This window comes from Neofelis nebulosa, chromosome 3 (assembly GCF_028018385.1).
Source record: "Neofelis nebulosa isolate mNeoNeb1 chromosome 3, mNeoNeb1.pri, whole genome shotgun sequence".
NCBI lineage: Eukaryota > Metazoa > Chordata > Mammalia > Carnivora > Felidae > Neofelis > Neofelis nebulosa.
Window position 1 is genome coordinate 139025349 of NC_080784.1, and position 22571 is coordinate 139047919.

The 22571-nt window shown below is 39.4% G+C and overlaps 2 protein-coding genes and 1 pseudogene across 5 annotated transcripts in view; 2 read left to right on the top strand and 1 right to left on the bottom strand.

Moving 5' to 3' along the window:
* COPS4 (COP9 signalosome subunit 4) overlaps positions 1–10250 on the bottom strand; it is a 44645-nt gene extending 34395 nt beyond the window's left edge. The window contains exon 1 of one of the 4 annotated variants that reach the window (XM_058722088.1): positions 9911–10250. In XM_058722088.1, coding sequence (XP_058578071.1) covers positions 9911–9984 — 74 coding nt within the window. In that variant the 5' untranslated portion in view covers positions 9985–10250. The remainder of the gene's footprint in view (positions 1–9910) is intronic. The other 3 variants (XM_058722085.1, XM_058722086.1, XM_058722087.1) reach the window with 3 other exon arrangements.
* The window catches only part of LOC131507383 (placenta-specific gene 8 protein), a 196861-nt gene that overhangs the window by 64795 nt on the left and 109495 nt on the right, over positions 1–22571 (top strand). The gene's annotated exons all lie outside the window — the stretch shown is intronic.
* Positions 1140–1843, top strand: LOC131507382 (large ribosomal subunit protein P1-like; annotated as a pseudogene).

The window sequence follows — 22571 nt, forward strand, 5'->3', positions numbered from 1 at the left end:
AGAGGTGCAGAAAAGGGAACTTTCATGCACTGTTGGTGGGAATGTAAATTAGTACAGCCACTATAGAAAACAGTATGAAGGTTCCTCAAAAAAACAAACAAACCCACAATATGAAGTTTCCTTAAAAAAAAAAAAAAAAAAAAAAATAGGTGTGCCTGGGTACCTTAGTTGGTTAAGTGTATGACTCCTTGATTTCAGCTCAGGTCATGATCCCAGGATCACGGGATCAAGCCCCATGACGGGCTCCTCTCTGAGTGTGAGGCCTGCTTGAGATTCTCTCTCTCCCTCTGCCCCTCTCCCACTTGTTCTCTCTCTCTCTCTCTCTCTTAAAAAATAAAAAAATAAAAAATAAAAAGTCCACTCTGTGATCCAGCAATTCTACTTCTGGGTATTTATCCAAAGAAAATGAAAATATTAGTTTGAAAAGACGGGTAAATTACTATGTTCACTGCAGCATTATTTATAATAGCCTAGATATGGAAACAACTTAAGTGTCCATCAATCAATGCATGGATAAAGAAAATGTGGTATGTAAACACAATGGAATATTATTCAGCCATAAAAAAGGAAATCTTGCTGTTTGCAACAAGATGGATGGATCTTGAGGGCATTATGCTAAGGGAAATAAGTCAGAGAAAGACCAATACCAAATGATCTCTCTTACAGTGGAATCTAAAACAAAACATGGGGCGCCTGGGTGGCGCAGTCGGTTAAGCGTCCGACTTCAGCCAGGTCACGATCTCGCGGTCCGTGAGTTCGAGCCCCGCGTCAGGCTCTGGGCTGATGGCTCGGAGCCTGGAGCCTGTTTCCGATTCTGTGTCTCCCTCTCTCTCTGCCCCTCCCCCGTTCATGCTCTGTCTCTCTCTGTCCCAAAAATAAATAAAAAACGTTGAAAAAAAAATTAAAAAAAAAAAAAATAAATAAAAAATAAAACAAAACAAAACCAAGCTCACAGATACAGGGATCAGATTGGTAGTTGCCAGAGGCATGGAAAGGGGAATGGGCAAAATGGGTGAAAGGTCAAAATGTACAAACTTCCAATTATAATATAAATAAGTCATGGGGATATAATGTACATCCTGGTGATAATAATACTGTGTATTGCATATTTGAAAGGTGCTAAAAGAATAATTCTTAAAAGTTCTTACCACAAGAAATGAAATTTTGTAAGAATAAAAAACAGATGTTTCTTTGAAATTAAGAATATCTATCAATAGCCATTAAATTCCATTAGAAAAGTGACGCATTGTTTCCTCCGTTCCTGCTAAGATGCTCAGTCCTTCTGAGGAATCTAATGCCGCGCTGGGGTGAGGCCCTCATCTCATCCTGAGACTAGCACTAGCACACCGGGAGCCCCAGCACCAGCTCGCTCAGTGCTCAGTGGTCAGTGCTCAGCGCTCAGCACTGGCTCATGACTCTTTTGTTCAGAACTTGCTTAGCACTTGCCCGCTCCATGGCCTCTGTCTTGGAGCTGGCCAGGAGCAACTCCGCCCTCATCCTGCAGAACAATGAGGTGATGGTGATGGATAAAGATCAATGCCCTCGTTAAGCAGCAAGTGTGAATGTTGAACCTTTCTGGCACGGCTTGCTTGCAAAGGCCCTGGCCAATGTCAGCATCAGGAGCCTCATCAGCAAGGTAGGGGCTAGAGGACCCGCCCCAGCAGCTAGTGCTACACCACAGGAGGTTTCGCTTTTTCCACTACTGCAGTCCCTCGCTGTGAAGGAAGTGGAAGCCAAGAAAGGAGAATCAGAGGAGTCTGATGACATGGGCTTTGGTCTCTTTCACTATGCCTCTTCTGTAATCTGTTCAATAAAAAGCTGAACTCTTAAAAAAAAAAAAAAAAAAAAAAAAAAAAAGTAAAACATGAAAGCCAGTAAAGATATTTGTAATCCATGGATTTGTAAACTGTGTTATTTGGCAAAAAAACAAAAAAACTAAAACCCTCCTATCCAGAATATATTTAAAATGCCTGTAAATCAGTAAAAAACAACCCAATTAAAAAACAGACCAAATGTTTAAATAGGCACTTCACTAGAGATAATATGCAAATGTCCAATAAGCATACTAAAAGGTACTCAACCTCAATACTCATTAGGTTAATGCATATTATAAGCACAGGAAATACCGTTACACTTCCACTAGAATGAGTAATATTAACAACACTAACAAACCTGAGTGTTGGTAGGGATATAGAAGAACTAATCTCATCTATTCCTAGTGACTGGGTAGTGACTGGGAAGGGACATGAGGGAACCACTGGGCATGCTGCAAATATTCCCCAGCTTGTTCTGGATTAAGTTGTTATATATGTATGTATGTGAGAAAACATATTGGTCTCTACTGTTGAGTAATGTACTTAATGCAATGTACTTTAAAATATATAGGTATCTGTATACACGCATATATATATATTTTTATTTATTTTTTAAAAATTTTAATGTTTATTTATTTTTGAGAGAGAGAGAGAGAGAGAGACAAAGCGTGAGCAGGGGAGGGGCAGAGACAGGGGGAGACACAGAATCCGAAGCAGGCTCCATCAGCACAGAGCCCAATGTGGAGCTCGAACCCACGAACCGTGAGATCATGACCTGAGCCGAAGTTGGACGCTTAACCAACTGAGCCACCCAGGCGCCCCTATTTTTATATTTTTTAAGTTTTATTTATTTTGAGAGAAAGAGAGTACGTGTGTTGCAGAGGGGCAGAGGAAGAGGGAGAGAATCCCATGCTTGTCAAAAGAGGAAACACTAGCACTTTGGAAATAAGATTACTAAGGATCATCTAAGGAAACCAAAAAATTCTGAAGCCTTTGTCATAGACAGCTAGGTAACCCACAGGCGACTGGCATAAGGAAATGAAAATCCTCTCTGAAAGATTACATTCTAAGCCTCCAAATGTTTCTAAAAGTATATTTTTAAATAACTTGCCCAACAAAGATTACAAGGCACATGACAATATGAACTAGAATCAACAAAAGCAATAGACAATAGCAACAAGCAGGGACTCCAGGTACTGGAGCTATCAGAAAGACTGTAGTACAATTATATGTTTACAAAGATAAACTCAAGCTTTAAAGTTTCAGCAAGTGTGGAAGTTGAGAAACTCAACAGAAGACCATAGAGGAAGGGAAAGAAAAAAAATAATTACAAACAGAGAGGGAGGCAAACCATAAGAGACTCTTAAATACATAGAACAAACTAAGGGTTGATGGGGAGTGGGTGCGGTGGGGAAAATGGGTGATGGGCATTAAGAAGGGCACTTGTTGGGATGAGCGCCGGGTGTTGTAAGTTATGAATCACAGGAATCTATTCCTGAGCCAAGAACACATTGTATACACTGTATGTTAGCTAACTTGACAATAAACTATTAAAAAAAAAAAAAGTTTCAGCAAGAAACTGAAAACCATAAAAAGTGTCATTTGAAAACAGAACCACTGGGAGGGATGCCTGGCTGGCTCAGACTCTCAATCTCAGGGTGGTAAATTCAAGCCCTGTGTTGGGCGTGGGGCCTACTTAGAACAAAAACTTTTAAAAACTGGGCGCCTGGGTGGCTCAGTCGGTTAAGTGTCCGACTTTGGCTCAGGTCACAATCTTGCGGTTTGTGAGTTCGAGCCCTGCACTGGGTTCTCTGCTGTGAGTGCAGGGCTGGCTTCAGATCCTATTTCCCTCTCTCTGTCTGCCCCTCCACTTGCACTCTTTCTTTCTCTCTCTCAAAAATAAATAAACATTAAAAATTTTTAAAATATATTTAAAAGAAAAAGGAACCACCAAAAACTATAGAATTAAAAAATACTATAACCAAGCTTAAATATTCAATGACGTTCTGAAGAGTAGATGACACTTTTGAAGAAATGATAAACTAGGAGCAGGTCAGAAAAATCTACCCAGAATTAGGGGCGCCTGGGTGGCTCAGTCAGTTAAGCATCCAACTTTGGCTCAGGTCATGATCTCACAGTCTGTGGGTTCAAGTCCCACGTCGGGCTCTGTGCTGACAGCTCAGAGCCTGGAGCCTGCTTCAGATTCTGTGTCTCCCTCTGTCTCTGCCCCATCCACATGTTCTGTCTCTCTCTCCTCCAAAAAATAAACATTTAAACTGAGGATTGATGGGGAGTGGGAGGGAGGGGTGATGGGTATTGAGGAGGGCACCTTTTGGGATGAGCACTGGGTGTTGTATGGAAACCAATTTGACAATAAATTTCATATATTGGAAAAAAAAATTTTTTTTAATTTTAAAAATAAAAAATAAAAAAATAAAAATTCTACCCAGAATAAAGCACTGAAATGGTAAGCACAGAAGACAGAGTAACAGACATAAAGGTCCTAGTAAGAGGGCCTAACTAATGGGGATTTCACTGAAGTCCTAGAGAAGTAAACAGAATGGGACACAGGCAACATTTGAAGATATATAGCTGAAACATCTCAGGACCATGAAAGAATCTAATCTATCCGATTCAACAACTGCACTGAAGCACAGCCAGGATAATGCAATATTTACAAACAAAAACAAAACAAAACACCACAATTCTTTAAAAAAATTTTTTTAATTTTTATTTATTTTTGAGAGAGAGCAAGAGAAATGTGAGCGGGGGAGGGGCAGAAAGACAGGGAGACACAGAATCTGAAGCAGGCTTCGAGGGCTGAGCTGTCAGCACAGAACCTGACACAGGGCTCGAACTCACGAACGGCAAGATCATGACCTGAGCTGGTAGGATGCTTAACCAACTGAGCCACCCAGGAGCCCAAAACACAATCCTTTCACCTCTCGTATCTATGCCCTCTTGGAATGTGAGTTTGTAGCTCTTCACATCAAGAGGTAGAGTTTTTTTCCCCACCCTTTGATCTTGGCTTGTTTTGATTAATAGAATTTGATAGAAGTGAAATGCTTGTTCTGAACATACAGACCTCAAGAGGTCTTGTATGTATCCTTTTCTCTTGGAACACTGCTGTGGCCACATGAACAAGCTCAGGCTAACTTACTGGATAATGAAATATGTAGCCCAGTCACCTCCACTGCCCCAGCCAACAGACCGAAGCAGCACTGCCTACCTGCCCTGCAGCTGACTACAGACACATGTAGGAGCTCATGTGGAACCCAGACCATGTGGAACAGAGAACCATCCAGCTGGGCCCAGCCCAAACTGCCAACCAAATTAATTATAAGGAAAGTAAATGACTGTTGTTGTTTTTTTAATTTTTTTTTTCAAAGTTTTTTATTTATTTTTGGGACAGAGAGAGACAGAGCATGAACGGGGGAGGGGCAGAGAGAGAGGGAGACACAGAATCGGAAACAGGCTCCAGGCTCCAAGCCATCAGCCCAGAGCCCGACGCGGGGCTCAAACTCACGGACCGCGAGATCGTGACCTGGCTGAAGTCGGACGCTTAACCGACTGCACCACCCAGGCGCCCCAAATGACTGTTGTTTTAATCCACTAAGTTTTAGAGTGGTTTATTTCACAGCAAAAGCCAAATGACAGATACATATTAAAACAAATCCACACATGGGGTGCCTGGGTGGCTCAGTCGGTTGAGTGGCCAACTCCAGCTCAGGTCATGCATGATCTCACAGCTCGTGAGTTCGAACCCCACATCAGGCTCTGTGCTGACAGTTCAGAGCCTGGAGCCTGCTTCAGATTCTATGTCTCCCTCTCTCTCTGCCCCTCCCCTGCTCGTGCTCTGTCTCTCTCTCTCTCTCTCTCTCTCTCAAAAATAAACATTAAAATTTTTCTTAAATAAATAAAAAAGAAATAAAACAAATCCACACAGATATATCATAAAGATGTTTCAGAAAATTAAACACAAAATCTCAAAAACAGGTAAGTGCTAATATACTTAGAAGGAATAATTTCCTAAATGAGGTTGATCTTTAAGCATTCTAAATATTTCAACATAGTGTCAAGTGGGAAAGAGTAGAGGTAGACAGGTATTCTAGGCCCCCCCCCCCAAAAAAAATCACTACCTAAAATGTAGTCCAGTTTGGGGAAAATAATATAAGTCCAAAAGGTACATGTGTTTAGAGTTTAGGGCTATGAGCCAAACAGATAGGATATATCATGGCCTTGCCACTAGCTATGTGGCCTCGAGCATATTTCACCTCTGTACTTCAGTTTTCTCATATGTAATGTAAATATTACTTGTTAAGGATTAAAATATGTAAGCAAAGATGTAAACAAACATAACACTATATGATAAGGAACTTCACTCTTGAGATGGGAACCACTAAAACTTGTATGTGGGAATAACAGAGAACCAGAGAATCTGAGTTACAAGGGGCCCTGGAGATTATACAGTCTATCCTCTAATATGTGTGTGTATCCTCCATTTTTTCACATTTTTTTTTTAATGTCTATTTATTTTTTGAGAGAGAGTGAGAGGACGAAAGGGACAGGGGCAGAGAGAGGGGGACAGACAGGATCTGACGCGGGCTCTGCACTGTCAGCAGAGAGCCCGATGCGGGCTGGAACTCATGAAAGGCGAGATCATGACCTGAGCCGAAGTTAAGATGCTTAACTGACTGAGCCACCCAGGTGCCCCATTTTTTGACATTTCTATTCCACTCTATTATTAGAAAGTTCTAATCCAAAGTCTACCTCTGTAAGATAGAGGAGTCTATTTTCTTTTCTGCAAAATAGCCTTTCTAATAGTCAAAGAAAGCTAAAAGGTCTCCCGTTACTCTCTTTTCTCTAGGCTAACAGCTTCTTGTAAAATGAAATGTTTAGACTCTAAAGGCTTGCTATCCTCTTCTGGGTACCTTCCTTATAGAGAACTGAGAAGAAGGAAAAAAAAGGCCCTACTCTACAGAATTAACTGAACAAAGACCTATAATCTATAAGATCATACTTGTCCTCAAAGAGATCACATTCCAACTGAAAAAGCAGACAAGTAAACAAACAATTAAGTGCTATGGTAGAAGTAATTGCCTGCCACTGGGTTAACAGCAACTAACCAGGTACTTGAGGGTAGTTATGAATGTGTGATGGTGGCTGTTTAGAGAAGGCTTTTTGGAAGAAATAACATTGCAACTGAGTTTCAAAGAATTAGTAGGTTTTAGCCAAGTAAATAAGACAGGCTATCACAACAGCTACCTATTCAAATGCTCCCTCTTCAAGGTTCTCCTCTTCTAAAGCTTTGTATGAGGATAATGAACACAATGTATAATATGTAGAGAAGCAGTTTATAAAATCTGCAAAAATGAATCTCGTACGGCCAATTTCTTGCATCGACTTTAGAATGTTCTGTTAATTCATGGTTATGAGAAAGCATTTTTTTTGTTGTTGTTTATTTACTTTTGAGAGACCGAGAGACAGACAGACAGACAGACAGGCATGAGTGGAGGAGGGGCAGAGACAGAGGGAGACACAGAACCCATGAGATCATGACCTGAGCCGAAGCTGGACGCTCAACCGACTGAGCCACCACCCAGGCGTCCCTTGAGAAGGCATTTCTTACTGAAGATTGGACAAGAAAAGACGTATAGGCAAGTAGGTTAAAAATAAGCTTTTTAGAGTAGACAAACCTGGGTTTAAATATAAGCTCTACACCTTTCTAGCTATTCAATGATTCAACCCAACACTTGTTAAAGGACTACTCTGTTACAGATACTCTGCTAATTGCTGGAAATACACAGTATCAGTATTTTAGAAGCAAATGTACTCTGTCATTCCTTAACACGGATTCCTTTGTCATTCAATTCCTAACATAAATCCTAAAACTACTGACAGATTTCAAGAGTGTTTTCCTCATAGACATGTAGCTGGCAGAACTGTTTTGTTATGAAAATAATTATCCTGACATGTTCTTGTCCATAAAGGACCAGATATACCTGTAGGCAAGGCCAAGACTTTCCTCAGAAAGCACTGGCTATGAGTTATCAAGCACATTATTTATTTTATCTTCACAATAACCTCATCTGGTAGATGGTTAGAGTAATGGCCTCTAATGAATCATACTCCCATCTGCCCATGCCCCTTTGCAATGTAACCTGGCTACTCCTCCCATAAAGAGGTAGACTCCATCTCTCCTTCCCTTGAATCTGGGAGGGTCATGTGACTTACTTTGACCTGTTTTAGAGAACTGACATTACGAGATTTCCAAGGCTCGCCTTAAGAAGTCTAGCAACTACCACTCTCATCCTTCTGGAACACTCCCATGGCTCTGTAAGGAACCACTGAATGAGAGACCACACGGAGAAACACAGTCAGCCAAGCCTGATATATATGAGTCCATTTTAATTCCACCAGCCCCAACTGAGCTGCCAGCTGACTCTGCACCTGCATGAGTAAGCCTAGATCTGGACCAGCAAAACAATCCGGTCAACCCAAAGAATCCTGAAAAATAAGAACTGTTTCACACCACTAAGTTTTTGGTTTGTTACATAGTAATAAACAACTAAAGTACCCTATAAGATAGGTACTACTGTTTATCCCCAATTCAGAGCTGAGGAAGTAGATTCTTAGGTTAAGTTTCAGAATCCTGCGAATACTTGAAAAATGGTATGTCTTCCGATAAATAATGTACTTCGTGTTCTTCGGCATAACAAAAAAGAAAGCAAGCATGGGGGGAAATATAAGCTGAGCATGGTGAAAAATATATGCTTATTTGACTTTCACTCAAATATGTGAAAACTGCAAGTGAAAAGGATTAAGCCAGGAAGACACATTCAACTTATTTACAACTCATGGAATAAGTCAATGTATGTATTGACTAACTGCTTTATAATAGTACCAATGACAATCTTGTGGCACTAGGCATCAGATACTGCTCTAAGTGTATGTGTGATATAAGTGTATATACATATACATACTCATTCTGTCCTCAGACAAGAATAAGTCATATTATCCTTATTTTCATAAGGAGGAAACTGCGGTACATAGTAGTTAAACCCAAGATCCATAGCTAAATTTCCCATTGATAAAACTGGATTACATATACCACCAGAGAAAAGACAGCAGAGCCTACACAAAGCACAGTCAAGGTTTCAACGGCCAGGTTAGAGCAGGTGTATCCCGTTAATACAGATCAATGTGATCTCAGCTGTCAGAATGTAAATATTACCATTAACTTGAGACTCAAACTTTAAACAGAATGCAAGTTCATTACAAAAGAACGGTGCTACATAATCTACAAAGAGAAAAGGGGCAATATCTATCTATCTATCTAAAGAGAAAAAGGGCAATATCTACCTACCTACCTAAGATTAACACTACTGAATAACTGCTTCATGACAGGCACATGTCACAAATTTTAACGTGGAGTGGACCTAAACCTTCAACATAAAGTCCAAGAAATTCCTAAATAATTCAGATTTCTGCAAACATCACGAATCTAGACATCCTGACCGACGTAGTGAGGGCTTTCCTATGTGCCCCTGTTCAGAGTTGGTGGTGCAGAGAACCCAAAACACAAGGACTCACAGAAGATGGTCCAAGTGGTTCTGATCATGATAGCGGCCATACCTCCTCAGCTCCCGTCAGCCTCAAGAAGCTATCTCCTAGAAAACTCTTCATCAAAATCCCAGAATATAATTTTCTCTCAATCAAAAAAGAAAAAAAAAGGGGGTGGGGATCCAAAGAGAGACCAGAATTTGGTGTGATAGGCCAGCAGCAATGGAAAGAGGCACCAGGGAAGGCTAAGAAGGCCGTGAGAGCAGTCGTCTCTCATACCGTGCTTCTTAAGAAACCGGTAAGGAAGCTATCAAAGATAGAATATGTTGACAGTCACCCCAGTTCTGTTGCCCCAAGGGTTCCCTGCACCAGCTTTCTGCTGCTCCTAATATCTGCGTCCGCAGACGACCTCAGGCCCGCCCCCTTGGTCGTCAGGCCGGCTCCTGGCCTCACATCCCTAAGCCGCCATCAACCCAAGGAGAATAGGTCTGTGGGTTCCCTCTCCACCTCCCAGGCCCCTGGGAAATACTCACTTGCCCGCCAGATCTTTATGAGAGCCGCTCGAATTCATGAGCTGGGCCAAATCCTGCCGCACGGCTGCCGCCATCTTTCTTCCAGCTCAGCAGAGGCTACCGGGCCTCTCACCCCCAAAAAGAAAACGAGCGTAGTCCTCCAGGGTGCTGCTAGAGGGAACCTGAGGTGCCACAGAGTAGCGACTGTGTGGGCCAGAGCGTCCGCTAGGAGAGCCGGCTCGAGGTCCGTCCCCAGAGTTGAATGACGCGAGGATCCACTCAAGACTGAGGCCCGCCCAGGATTCTCCCACGGGCTCAGGCTCGCACGCTCCCACTTAGGATTGGCGGATGAAGTTCAAAGGCGTGTGTTGCCTGTGCAACTCCAGTAAGTGCCGGGTAGCCAAAATTACCGCGTTGTCATCGAGTTCCGCGTCTCATTTGTGGTTTACTGTTGTTCTTCGTTCTTCACGACAGTCCTAAACTTGTGCTAAAAACCGAATTATTTCTAATTCACCACGGAGTGGTACTGTTGTAAAATACAATAAAAACGTATATATTTCTTGTCCTATTTTGTACCCTTTATATAGGTTGATCATGCATCCCCGTTTGTCCAGGATGGTGCCATTTTCATCTCTTGTCCTGGAGTGATTATTAATAACACGCCCTTTCACTGTAGAAACTGTTCCATTTGGATGTCAAATCATATGGTCACCTATCTTCATATGTAATTGTATTAATTACTCGTGTATCCTTATAGAATTTCTTTATGCAAATATGTGTTTATCCTTTCCTGCTTTCACTAAAGATAACACACCATATCATTATTCCTCTTAATTTATTTCACTTTTTTTGGAGATGTTACCATGTATGTCCAGAGAGCTTCCTCATTATTTTTTTGAACCGGAGAGTATTACATATAATGAGGGGATGTCATAGTTTAATTTTTATTGCTAGACACTTAAGTTGTTTTTAATCAATCAGCCAGTGCTGCGGTAACTTCCTACCAACAATGTGTGGGAATGCAATTTTCTACAGCCTTGCCTACAAAGGATGTCAAACTTTTGAATTTTTGCCATCATGGTATGTGATAAATAGCATGTTCCCTCTATTCAGTATGGGAAAGAAAAGAAGACCAGAACATGGAAATCCTTTAAGAAAGTAAAGTAGATATTGCCCACCTCAATTCAGATCTCAGGCTGTTGGCAAAAATTTAAGGAAAGTGGATATTGCCCACCTCAATTCAGATCTCAGGCTGTTGGCAAGAATTTAGTCATATAACCATGCTTGGCAACAGTGAGGCTGGAAATCTGATTTCCAGTTGGGCAGCCTTTTGCCTAAGAAAAAGAAAAAGATGAGTTTAAAGGGACAATCAGTGCCCTCTACTACAATCTGTCTCTCTGATCACCTAAACATCTGTGTGTATCCTTTTTACAGTAAAACACTCTTACCCATGAAGAAGAGAGATCAATTCTCTATTCAGTTTCAATACCAACCCAAAAAGCAGGATGTCTGATGATGCACAACCCTCTCCATCAGATTGGGATATGTCTTTTCATGGCCCAGAGCCATATGCACTATAAAACAAATTATCTGCCTCATGCCCATACATGTAATACAAAACAACAGTGGAACACTCAAAAAAAGTAAGAATGTGAAACTCATAGCAGTTACTTGTTCATAGCAATGGTGGAATCTTGGGCAGGAATTATGAATACTCATTACCCTAGTAGTAGAGTAAGTTCCTTGGGTAGAACCTGGTTCTGCTCTTTGAGAAGAGCTCCATTGTCCATTACATTCTGTGGGCCCCAGCTTTGCCCTAGGAATACAAGTTAACTGGATGTTGGAGAATATTCCCTCTTTGGGGGAATGCCTTTGGACTTGGATCGAGAGCTTTTGTAGGCCAGGCTTTTCAGTATTACTTTTTTTAATGTAATTTAAAATTGAATATTTAGTAAACTCTGACTGCTTCCAGACAGTTTCAGGTTCCAGGAACCACACCCACAGTTGTTTCTAGAAACAGTTGTTAAACATGGCGTATTCCCTGGCTTCTACACTCGAACCATTCTTAACATCTTTTTAATGATGACAATCTTGAGATTATCTGAAACAACAGGTTTAAGTGAAAAGAGAACTCTATTAATTTGATTTTTGCCTCAGTTTATCTTTGTTTTCTGTTGTTTTCTTGTTCATTTATGTTTGTGAAAAATCCTTAATGGGCTATGGAAAATCTCTAAGCCAAGTCTTCTCTTCTGGTGCTTAGGGGTACCTAAGCAGTTGGCTTTTTCAACTTAGTGAAGCCCAAGAATTTCCAGACGTTCTATTTGCTTTTTAACCTGACTTCGAACTTTGTTTGTAATACCTTGCTGAAAGCAAAAAGGAGCCAAACACACAAACTGGTGCTTTCCATGTACCTCCCCTAGAGCTACAAGCTAGGCAGGGAAGTTGTCTGCCTTCCAGACTGCTCATTACCCCTACCCAACCTCTAAGAGAATCTACATGTTTTTAGGTTTTATTTACAGCAGGGAGGAAAAACAAACAAGCATGGCACTGGAAACTTATTCTCTCTTTTCTGTTGCTTAGCAAGAAGTTAGCTAGGCACATCTGAATTAGCAAATCCTAGTTCCATATCACTATGCAAAACCTTAGGTCCAAGCCAATACCTACTGAATCAAAGCTGTCAATATTAACAAAATCATCTAGTGATGCTTCCACATTAAAGTTTGGGTAGCAGTGCTCTAGCTTAGATGTCCACACCACTAGATGAGATGTTTTCACTAAACTCTTGCATATTAATGGCTATCAAAGCCATTTCCCTGGCCAGGAAACTCCCATTTTTATATAACAAACTAGTTGGTCTCTACCCCCTCACAATTTCCCTTCAGATATGCAGAGGAAGTCATCCTGGGATCCTATTCCTGGTGCTTTTTCTACTCTGTCCCATGTGTCCAGCTCAAATATGCCTTGCTATAGAAGGAAGAAAAAAAAAAAAGCATAGGTGATTGTATATGTTCTGCTGTTTTCTGAGCACCCATATTTACTCTACATTTATTCCACATGTTGCTAACGCTGTGTGACAAAATTATTCTAGAGTCATCTTGTGTGTTTCCTAGTCTAGACTCAGAATCAATTGTTTCACCAAGAAGTCCTTGTTCCTTTAGTTCCTTTTAGGAATGATATTTACAGATAACAATCTGAGTGCTAGGGTGCTCATTGCTACTGTCTTGGACATTTTGGAACCTTTTCATAGGACAGAACTAGGAAATATATACATATTTTAAGAATAAGACAGCAGTTCATACTGATACTTCCAATTTAGGTGATTTTACTAAATTCCAATTTAGGTGATTTTACTTAACCTCTTCTGTATTACATCTATATCTCCTTACTTCCACATCCAGAATCCTGGTTCACAAGTACACAGTAGATTACAGAATCAGAATATTCCAAAATTATTCATTTCATTCCCTCCTGATTGTACACACAACAACTTTGGAATAGCAATACTAATATTACCATCCCCAATATGATTGCTGAAGAATTCAGCATTTTCCTGCTCTTTCTCTCCCATTTACTCTCATTTTTCATAATTGGACTATATCTATATTGTGAGCCCCCAGAGCTATTACAAAATATATTTTCTTCCTCTTAGTCCTCATTTAGTCTTAGTTCTGTAAGTAATACATATGTAGTGCTCACTGTCGGCTCTTATATTGAAACCTCTCTAGTTGTTTTAGTTGATGGAAGCTAGTTCTTCAATAGGTTACTCAGGAAGGACTTCTGGAAAACATAATTTTGAATGTTCTTGTATGTCGGAAACATCTTGTGCCTTTCATGTTTGAAAAATCAGTTTTGTTAGATATAATAATCCTTGACTCACTTTTCTTGAGAATCTGCAGTGTGGTGTTCCATTTTCTCATGACCTAAAGCATTGCTGAAAAATATCTCATGAGAGTTTAATTTTCTTTTCCTTGTAAGTCACCTGCTATTTTTGCCTAAATGCCCTCCAATTTTTTCCCCTTTAACATCAAGTAATTTTACTAGACCAAGGTTTGGTGTTAGTCATTCTGGGTCAATATTCTTCAGTATACAGTGTGCTCTTTCAGTAGATAGTTTCAGTATTCAATTTTTCAATAACATTATCTATAATTATACTTTTTGTACTTGTTCTATTCCTTTGGCTTCTTTTCTTGGGCACTACTATTGTCTTTATGTTAGATCATCTTTACCTCTTTTAATGTTAGTCACTTTTCATCTAAATCTTTTTATTTATTTTTTCACATTTTTTGATTAATTTTTTTCTTTTCATTCTATTTCTCTTAAGGCATTATCTATCACTTCTATTTACTCCTGGTTTCCTACGAATTGAGTCTTCATTTCTAAAATGATGTTTTTTACTTCTAATTCTTACCTGAGTTCTGCCGCTCATTCTGGGTGTTCCATTTCTTATTATGCTGTTCTGTCATGTCCTGCATCATTTCTTTTCAATTTAACTAGTGTGAAAAGTGTATTAAAGCTCATCTTCTTTTCAACTTAACTGGTGATTACCTTCCCTTTTCTGACAATCACTATCACTTTTTCTTTAACAATATATGAGGACAGGTTTTTAGCCCTATCCTCGCTTCTGGATGCTTTAGTCCCCCATTGGCTCTGTAAAGGCATTTACCTCAGTAAATGAGATGCATAGAATATTTTTATTTCCACATCCTTTGCTTCTAGTTGAGACCTTGAGAATATACTGACTTCTGGCCCTTCCACCCTTACTGAATTCCTTAGTTGCACTGAGATAGGTTGGCACTTTGTTCCACTTCAGCAAGTACTTGCTTTTCCTTTGCAGTATGTCTTCCCTGTTTTAGGAATCACTAATTTAACACTTGTGCTATTAATTCCCAGTTTCATTGTCATTTTTCTCTTACATTACTATATAAATTCAAACTAAATTACTGATTACAGATTCCCCTTCTCTTCATCTGCCCTGTCTTGATAGGAGGTTTCTGCTCTGATTGTTTTGTTGTTTGGTAGTGCTCCCTCTTTAAAGTTTTTTTATGTTTCTTCATTTTTGAGAGACAGAATGCAAACAGGGGAGGGGCAGAGAGAGAGGGAGACACAGAATGCAAAGCAGGCTCCAGGCTCTGAACTGTCAGCACAGAGCTGGGCTCAAACCCACGAACCATGAGATCATGACGTGAGCCAAAGTCGGACACTTAACTGACTGAGACACCTAGGTGCCCCTGGTAGTGCTCACTCTTAACTGATCCCTCAGAGGCTGTGCATGGGTAATATATTTGTGAATCTGTGCATATTCACAAATATCTATCATCTTGATGGTTGAATGGGATTTTGGCTGTGCTTCTGTCCTTTTCCCTCAGCAACCTTAGAAATGTTACTCCACAGTCTTTCAGTTTCCAGGATTTCACATGAGAAGTCCAATGCTAGTGATTTCTCTCCCTCTCTTCCTCTCCCTCCTTCCTTCCTCCCTCCCTCTTTTCTCCATTCTCATTCTCTTTCTTCTCTTTGAGAGACTGAGTATGCAAACAGACAATGACAAGACCATATGTAAAAATAAAACTGACCTGGGGCGCCTGGGTGGTTCAATTGGTTAAGCATCCGACTCTTGATCTTGGCTCAGGTAATGATCTCACAGTTTGTGAATTCGAGCCCCACATCAGGCTCTGTGCTAACAGTGTGGAGCCTGCTTGGGATTCTCTCTCCCCCTCTCTCCCTGCACCTTTCCTGCTCATGCTCTTATGTTCGCTCTCTCTCTCTCTCAAAATAAAATAAACTTTAAAAAATAAATAAATAAAACTGACAAAGTAGTCTTCAGCAACCAGTCCAGGAAAGCAACTCACCACCTGCAGGCACCATCCCAGGAAGCCAAACAACTGTAGTTATCAGCCCCAAATGGCCACCACTTGATTAATTACTGACAGCTTCCCTAATTTTTGCCCCAACCAGGGAAAGCCAAATACACTCCCCTAACCAAATATGTAGGATACCCCACTTCTAGGTAGCTTCCAACAGCTCCCCCATGCCAACAACCTCCAATCAGGGCATACTTGAATTCCCTTTTCCCACTATAAAGCTTTCCATTCCTCTGCCTGCCTTTGAGTCTCTGTCAAACACAAGTGATGGTGTCTCAAATCCCTTGCTATAGAAGTTCTGAATTAATAGCCTTTGATTGTTCTCATTTGGCTTTATTTCTGCACCTTTCTTCTCCTTCTCCCTCTTTTTTCTCTTCTTCCTCTTCTTTCTCTTTTTCCCCACTCCTCCTCCTCCCCCAGCCCCACAGTCTCCTTTGTTCTAAGTAACTTGTTCTTTGCACCTAAAAGTTTTAAAAGATCTTTTCTTTATAGGAATTTTCCTCAGATATGCCTAAATGTGTCTTATCTCATTGACATTACCTGGAACTCAGTGACCCCTTTCATCTGCAGATGCACATGTATCTTTAGGTCAGGGAAATTTTCTATTATTATTTGTTTAACTATTACCTCTCTTTATCTGTTCCTTTCTCTCCTTCTGCAATTCCAACAGTCATATTTCAGGTCTTTAGGATGTATCTTCAAAGTAATGTGCCTTTTACATCATAATTTCTCTCTTTATATTTTTTTGCTCTGTGTTTTGAGATATCCTTTCCACTTTTCAGGCCACTTAGCAAGATTCAATCATTCTTCAGTGTATCATCAGTTTTGTGTTTTTAAAATCATGATTTCCATTTGTTTACTTGTGTAAAAATGTTATAGCTGCTTTATTTATAATAGCCTCAGGGGAAAACAACACAAATAATCATCACAAGGAAAGTGGATGGAGAAACTGTGGCATATGCATTCAATAGAATACCGCTCAGCATTAGAAGGGAAAAAACTACAGATATGTGCAAGAACATGAATGAATCTTAAAACATACCGAGTGAAAGAAATCAAACCTCAAAAAGTAAATATAATAGGAGTCCCTCTACATGAAGTTCTTTTTTTTTTTTTTTTTTTAAATCCAAACCAGGCTCCAGGCTCCAAGCTGTCAGCAAAGAGCCCAACACAGGGCTTGAAAGTCACAAACCATGAGATCATGACCTGAGCCAAAGTCAGACACTTAACCGACTGAGCCACCCAGGCGCCCCTGAGGTTCTAAGTCAAACAAAACTAATCTGTGGTGATAGAAACTCAGAAATTACCTAGGAAGGAGGAAATCAAAAAAAATGGTGATTTACTGGGGAAGTAGCAGGAAGTGGTGGAAATATTCTATATGTTTATAGAGGTATGGGTTATGTGGGTGGTATGGTATGGATTTATCAAAGTTTATCACACTGTACACTTAAGATCTATGCATTTTATTGAATGTGAAACCTCAATTTAAAAAGGGAATAAAATGGTTTTTGTTCAATAGTCTTGTCTGTGTATTGAATTTAATCTTCTTGAGGGCTTTCATTTATGTATTTATATATTTATTTATGGTTTAAGATGTCTTTGGTCTTCTCCAGCAGTTTCAAAAGCTAGTGCTATATCAGCTTCAAAGGAAGAGAAGTTTCAGTGCAACAATTCTGCTTCCTCAACGCTCCTCTTTGTCAGAATGACCCAGCAAGTCCATTTTCTTACCTTTTTTTTTGAAAATTTATCTCATTATATTTTTAATTGAAGTATAATTAACATGGCATTATATTACTTTCAGGTATATAATACAGTGATTCACAGTTCTACATATTACTCAGCACTCATCACAGTGAGTGTGCTCTTAATCCCCATTATCTATTTCACACATCCCCCTCACCCACCTCTCCCCTCTAGCAACCACTAGGTTGTTCTCTGTGTTTAAGAGTCTGTTCTGTTTATCTATATTTTCTTTATTTTTCTTTCTTAAATTCCACATAAGAGTGAAGTCATATGCTATTTGTTTTTCTCTGACTTCTTTCACTTAGCATTATACCCTCTAGGTCCATCCATGTTGTTGCAAATGGCAAGATCTCATTCTTTTTTATGGCTGAGTAATATTCTATTGCATATATATATATATCCCCCACATCTTCTTTATCCTCTCATCTATCAGTGAACACCTGGGCGGCTTCCATATGTTGACTATTGTAAGTAATGCTGCAATAAACATAGAGGTGCGTTTATCTTTTTGAATTAGTGTTTTTGTTTTCTTTTGGAAAATACCCAGTAGTGGAATTACTAGATCATATGGTAATTCTATTTTTAATTTTTTGAGGAATCCCTGTACTGTTTTCCACAGTGGCTGTACCAATTTGCATTCCCATCAACAGTGCATGAGGGTTCCTTTTTTCTCCACATCCTTACCAACACTTGGTATCTCTTGTCTCCCAAGCCCCGTCTCCAATTAAAAAACAAATCTGGGGGCACTTGGGTGGCTCAGTAGGTTAAGTGTCTGACTTTGGCTCAGGTTATGATCTTGTGGTCTGTGATTTCAAGCCCGTGTAAAGCTCTGTGCTGACAGCTCAGAGCCTAGAGCTGCTTCGGATTCTGTGTCTCCCTCTCTCTCGGTCCCTCCCCTGCTCGCACTCTGTCTCTCTCTGTCTCTCTTTCAAAAATAAATATTTAAAAAAAAGAAAAAGTTTCTAGTCTCTCTAATGGCAAAATTTTTCTTCCTCTATTAGGTGGAAGATGAGCACATTTCTTCAAACACATTAAACTCTGGGTCCAGATCCAAATGAGCAAGGCCAAGAGACTGGTAGCACTTTGCTGTCTGTGTGAGCCCTTCTTTCAAGTTCCTATATCCTGTCTTGAGATGTGCCTTTTCTCAGGATGACTAACACTGGAAATACTTCCTTCAAGGGTAAAGCCCACTCGTAACACTAGGGATGGTTACACCCCTAGCAAGACAAGTGCTGGCATATCTGCAGGGGATATGTTCTAAGCCTCCTGGTAGATGCCTGAAACTGTAGATAGTACTATACCCTACATATACTATGCTTTTTCTTGTACATACATACCTATGATAAAGTTTAGTTTATAGTCACAGTAAGAGATTAACAATAGCTAATAATAAAATAGAAAAATGATAGCAATATACTGTAATACATATATAAAAGTATATGAATGTAGTCTCAAAATATTGTACTGTACTCACCTACTTGTGATGATGTGAGATGATAAAATGCCTACATAATAAGATAAAAGTGAGGTGAGTGACGTAGGCATTGTGATTTAGCATTAGGGTTAGGCTGCTACTGACCTTCTGATGACATGTCAGAAGGAAGATGTCTATTTCTAGACCCAAGTTGACTTCAGGTAACTGAAAATCAGAAAGTGAAACGACAGATAACTTGGGGGACATTGTTATCAATATTAAAGATCAGAGCATTACAGAGAATCCTCTACTTCTATCCTTTTAATTATATAAAAAAATAACTATTATAGAGGCAAATAAATCTTGTTGCCAGAGGAAAAGTAATTGAACACTGCCTACCACCAACAGATGATTTTATTGGTTCATTTTTTATTTTTATTTTTTATTTTTATTTATTTTATTTATTTATTTTTTATTTATTTTTTAATATATGAAATTTACTGTCAAATTGGTTTCCATACAACACCCAGTGCTCATCCCAAAAGGTGCCCTCCTCAATACCCATCACCCACCCTGCCGTCCCTCCCACCCCCCATCAACCCTCAGTTTGTTCTCAGTTTTTAACAGTCTCTTATGCTTTGGCTCTCTCCCACTCTAACCTCTTTTTTTTTTTTTCCTTCCCCTCCCCCATGGGTTTCTGTTACGTTTCTCAGGATCCACATAAGAGTGAAACCATATGGTATCTGTCTTTCTCTGTATGGCTTATTTCACTTAGCATCACACTCTCCAGTTCCATCCACGTTGCTACAAAAGGCCATATTTCATTTTTTCTCATTGCCACGTAGTATTCCATTGTGTATATAAACCACAATTTCTTTATCCATTCATCAGTTGATGGACATTTAGGCTCTTTCCATAATTTGGCTATTGTTGAAAGTGCTGCTATAAACATTGGGGTACAAGTGCCCCTATGCATCAGTACTCCTGTATCCCTTGGGTAAATTCCTAGCAGTGCTATTGCTGGGTCATAGGGTAGGTCTATTTTTAATTTTCTGAGGAACCTCCACACTGCTTTCCAGAGCGGCTGCATATTGGTTCATTTTTAACTTTTAGGTGGTTTGACATTATCAATCACTTCATGCATCATATGTGAAAAAACTTAGGGTGTGTTCAAAGTGATACTGATCTATATTCCCTTATTAGAAATCACTGAGTATCAACGTATTTTGGAAGTGAGGACATTTTGGACTTAAGAACATGTATACATAATTTTAAAAACTTTTTCTTTTAAAACCAACTTTAAGGGGTATAATTGACATATAATAAATTGTATCCATTTTAAGAATACTCAGTGAGTTTAGGCAGTTGTATACCCTCATGCAACCACCACAGCCAAGGTCAAAAACATCCCATCATTCCAGAAAAGTTCCTTTCAACCCCTTTGGCCATAATGAGACCCCATAATCAAACACATTCATATTTCTGCACTGGAATATATGTATACTTACACTAAATGGTGTAGAATACTAATACCTTATGTCATATTGGGCAGGTTTTTCTCCTGAGTTTGTCATAAGCTTATAAAATAGTTTTCAAAAATTTTGGATGTTGAGGGGCATCTGGGTAGTTCAGTCAGTTAAGTGTCTGATTCTTGGTTTCGGTTCAGGTCATAATCTCACAGTTCATGAGTTTGAGCCCTGCACTGGGCTCCATGTTGACAGTGTGGAGCCTGCTTGGGATTCTCTCTCTCTCTCTCTCTCTCTCTCTCTCTCTCTCTCTCTCCCACTCTACCCGACTCTCTCCCTCTCTCAAAAATAAATAAATTTAAACAATTAAAAAATTTTTGGATTTTGAAACTGTTGATAAGGGATTACGGATCTGTTTTAAAAGAGTTATATGATAATGAAAAGAAACAAGGTGATAATTACACTTATATAGAGGTATAAATTGGTTGCTTGTATAGAGACATCTGGACTTATGACAAATGGACTCATGCACCTCTGGGTAAACTTGTGGAAACTAAGCTATTTTAAGAAAATTTTATTAATAGTGTATAGTTTGTACCTAGCAGTATTCCTGGTACATAATAGCCTCTGAAGAATCTTTTGGAAACTAATCTATTTTCAGAAAATTTTATTAACTAATATATACTTTGTACCTAGTATACCTGGAACATGATAGGTACCCAGTAACACATTCATTTTGTCTTGATAATGCTACCCAACTCATACTTCTTTGGTACCACTTTCTTGTCTTTTATTTTAATTAAAAAAATTTTTTTTTAATTTTTACTGGGCTCCATGCCCAACATGGGGTTTGAACTCATGACTCTGAGATTAAGAGTAACATGCTCTACTGATTGAGCCAGCCAGGCACCCCTATATCACTCTTTTCATTCCCTGTATTGATATTTTCCTCAGAAGGTATCTGAGGGGAAAAAAAAAAACCTCCCTTATTCATTTAAAAATCTCTAATTTTTCTACCTGTTTATTTTCTACCTGTCATTTCCTCTAGAACTGTGCTGTCCAATATGTAGTCATCAGCCACACATAGCCATTTAAATTTAAATTAAGTATAATTAAACAAATAATTAGCTACAGTAGAGCCACACTTCAGTGGTCTGATAGCCACATGTAGCTAGTGAGTACTGTATTAGATAGTGTGGATATAGAACAGTTCCACCATTGAGGAAAGTTCTATTGGACAGAGCTCCATCTTATTTACCACTTTGTTCCCCGTGCCTTTCACGGTGCTTGGGATCCAGTAGATGATCAATAAATATTTGCTGAATAAATGTTTTTAGTTCATCTGTAAAAGCCATCATGCAAATATAAAGCAAAGATTCCTTTTTGAAATAGAAATGTTTGAATAGCAATCACTCTCAGGAGCTAAAATGCTTTCTCTGAAAAAGTAAAATATTAGATTATATATTAGGTTGTACTGTAGCTTTGATTATTAATAGTTTTCAGTCATTGAGTATTTACTACATTCCAGGCACTGTTGGAAGTGTTTCATGCATAGTTCCTCAGTATTCTTTACAACAACCATAGGATGTCTACATTATTTCCAATTTACAGATAAGGAAACTGAGACCTGCGTGAAAAGTAACTTGCTGGAGATCTTGCAGCTACTAAGTAGCAGGGCCAGAATTTGGGCCCGGCAGTCTGGCTCCAGATGCTAAGCAATTAACCCCAACATTGAGCTCTTCGTGATTTTTTAAAAAAATGTTTATGTATTTATTTTGAGAGAGAGGGAGAGAGAGTGGGGGAGGGGCTGAGAGAGGAAGAGAGCGTCCCAAGCAGGCTGCGCACCGTCAGCACAGAGCCTGATGAGGGGCTGGGTCTCACGAACCATGAGAACATGACCTGAGATGAAATCAAGAGTCTGATGCTTGACCAACTGAACCACCCAGGCCCCCCTGTGATTGTTTTTAATAAGGACCACTTAGTCTCTTCTTTCCAGTATTCAAACGTCTATTTTCTTTTTTCTTATTTAGTTGCATTTAGCTAGGACACCCTAGAAAACATTACATAATAGCTGCTATAGCCCTGCATCCTTGTCTGGTCCCTGACTTCCCCCATTTCACACTAAGGTATGATGTTACTATTTTCTGATGATTATCTCGATCCACTTAATGTTCTTTTATTTCTAATTTACTATGAATTTT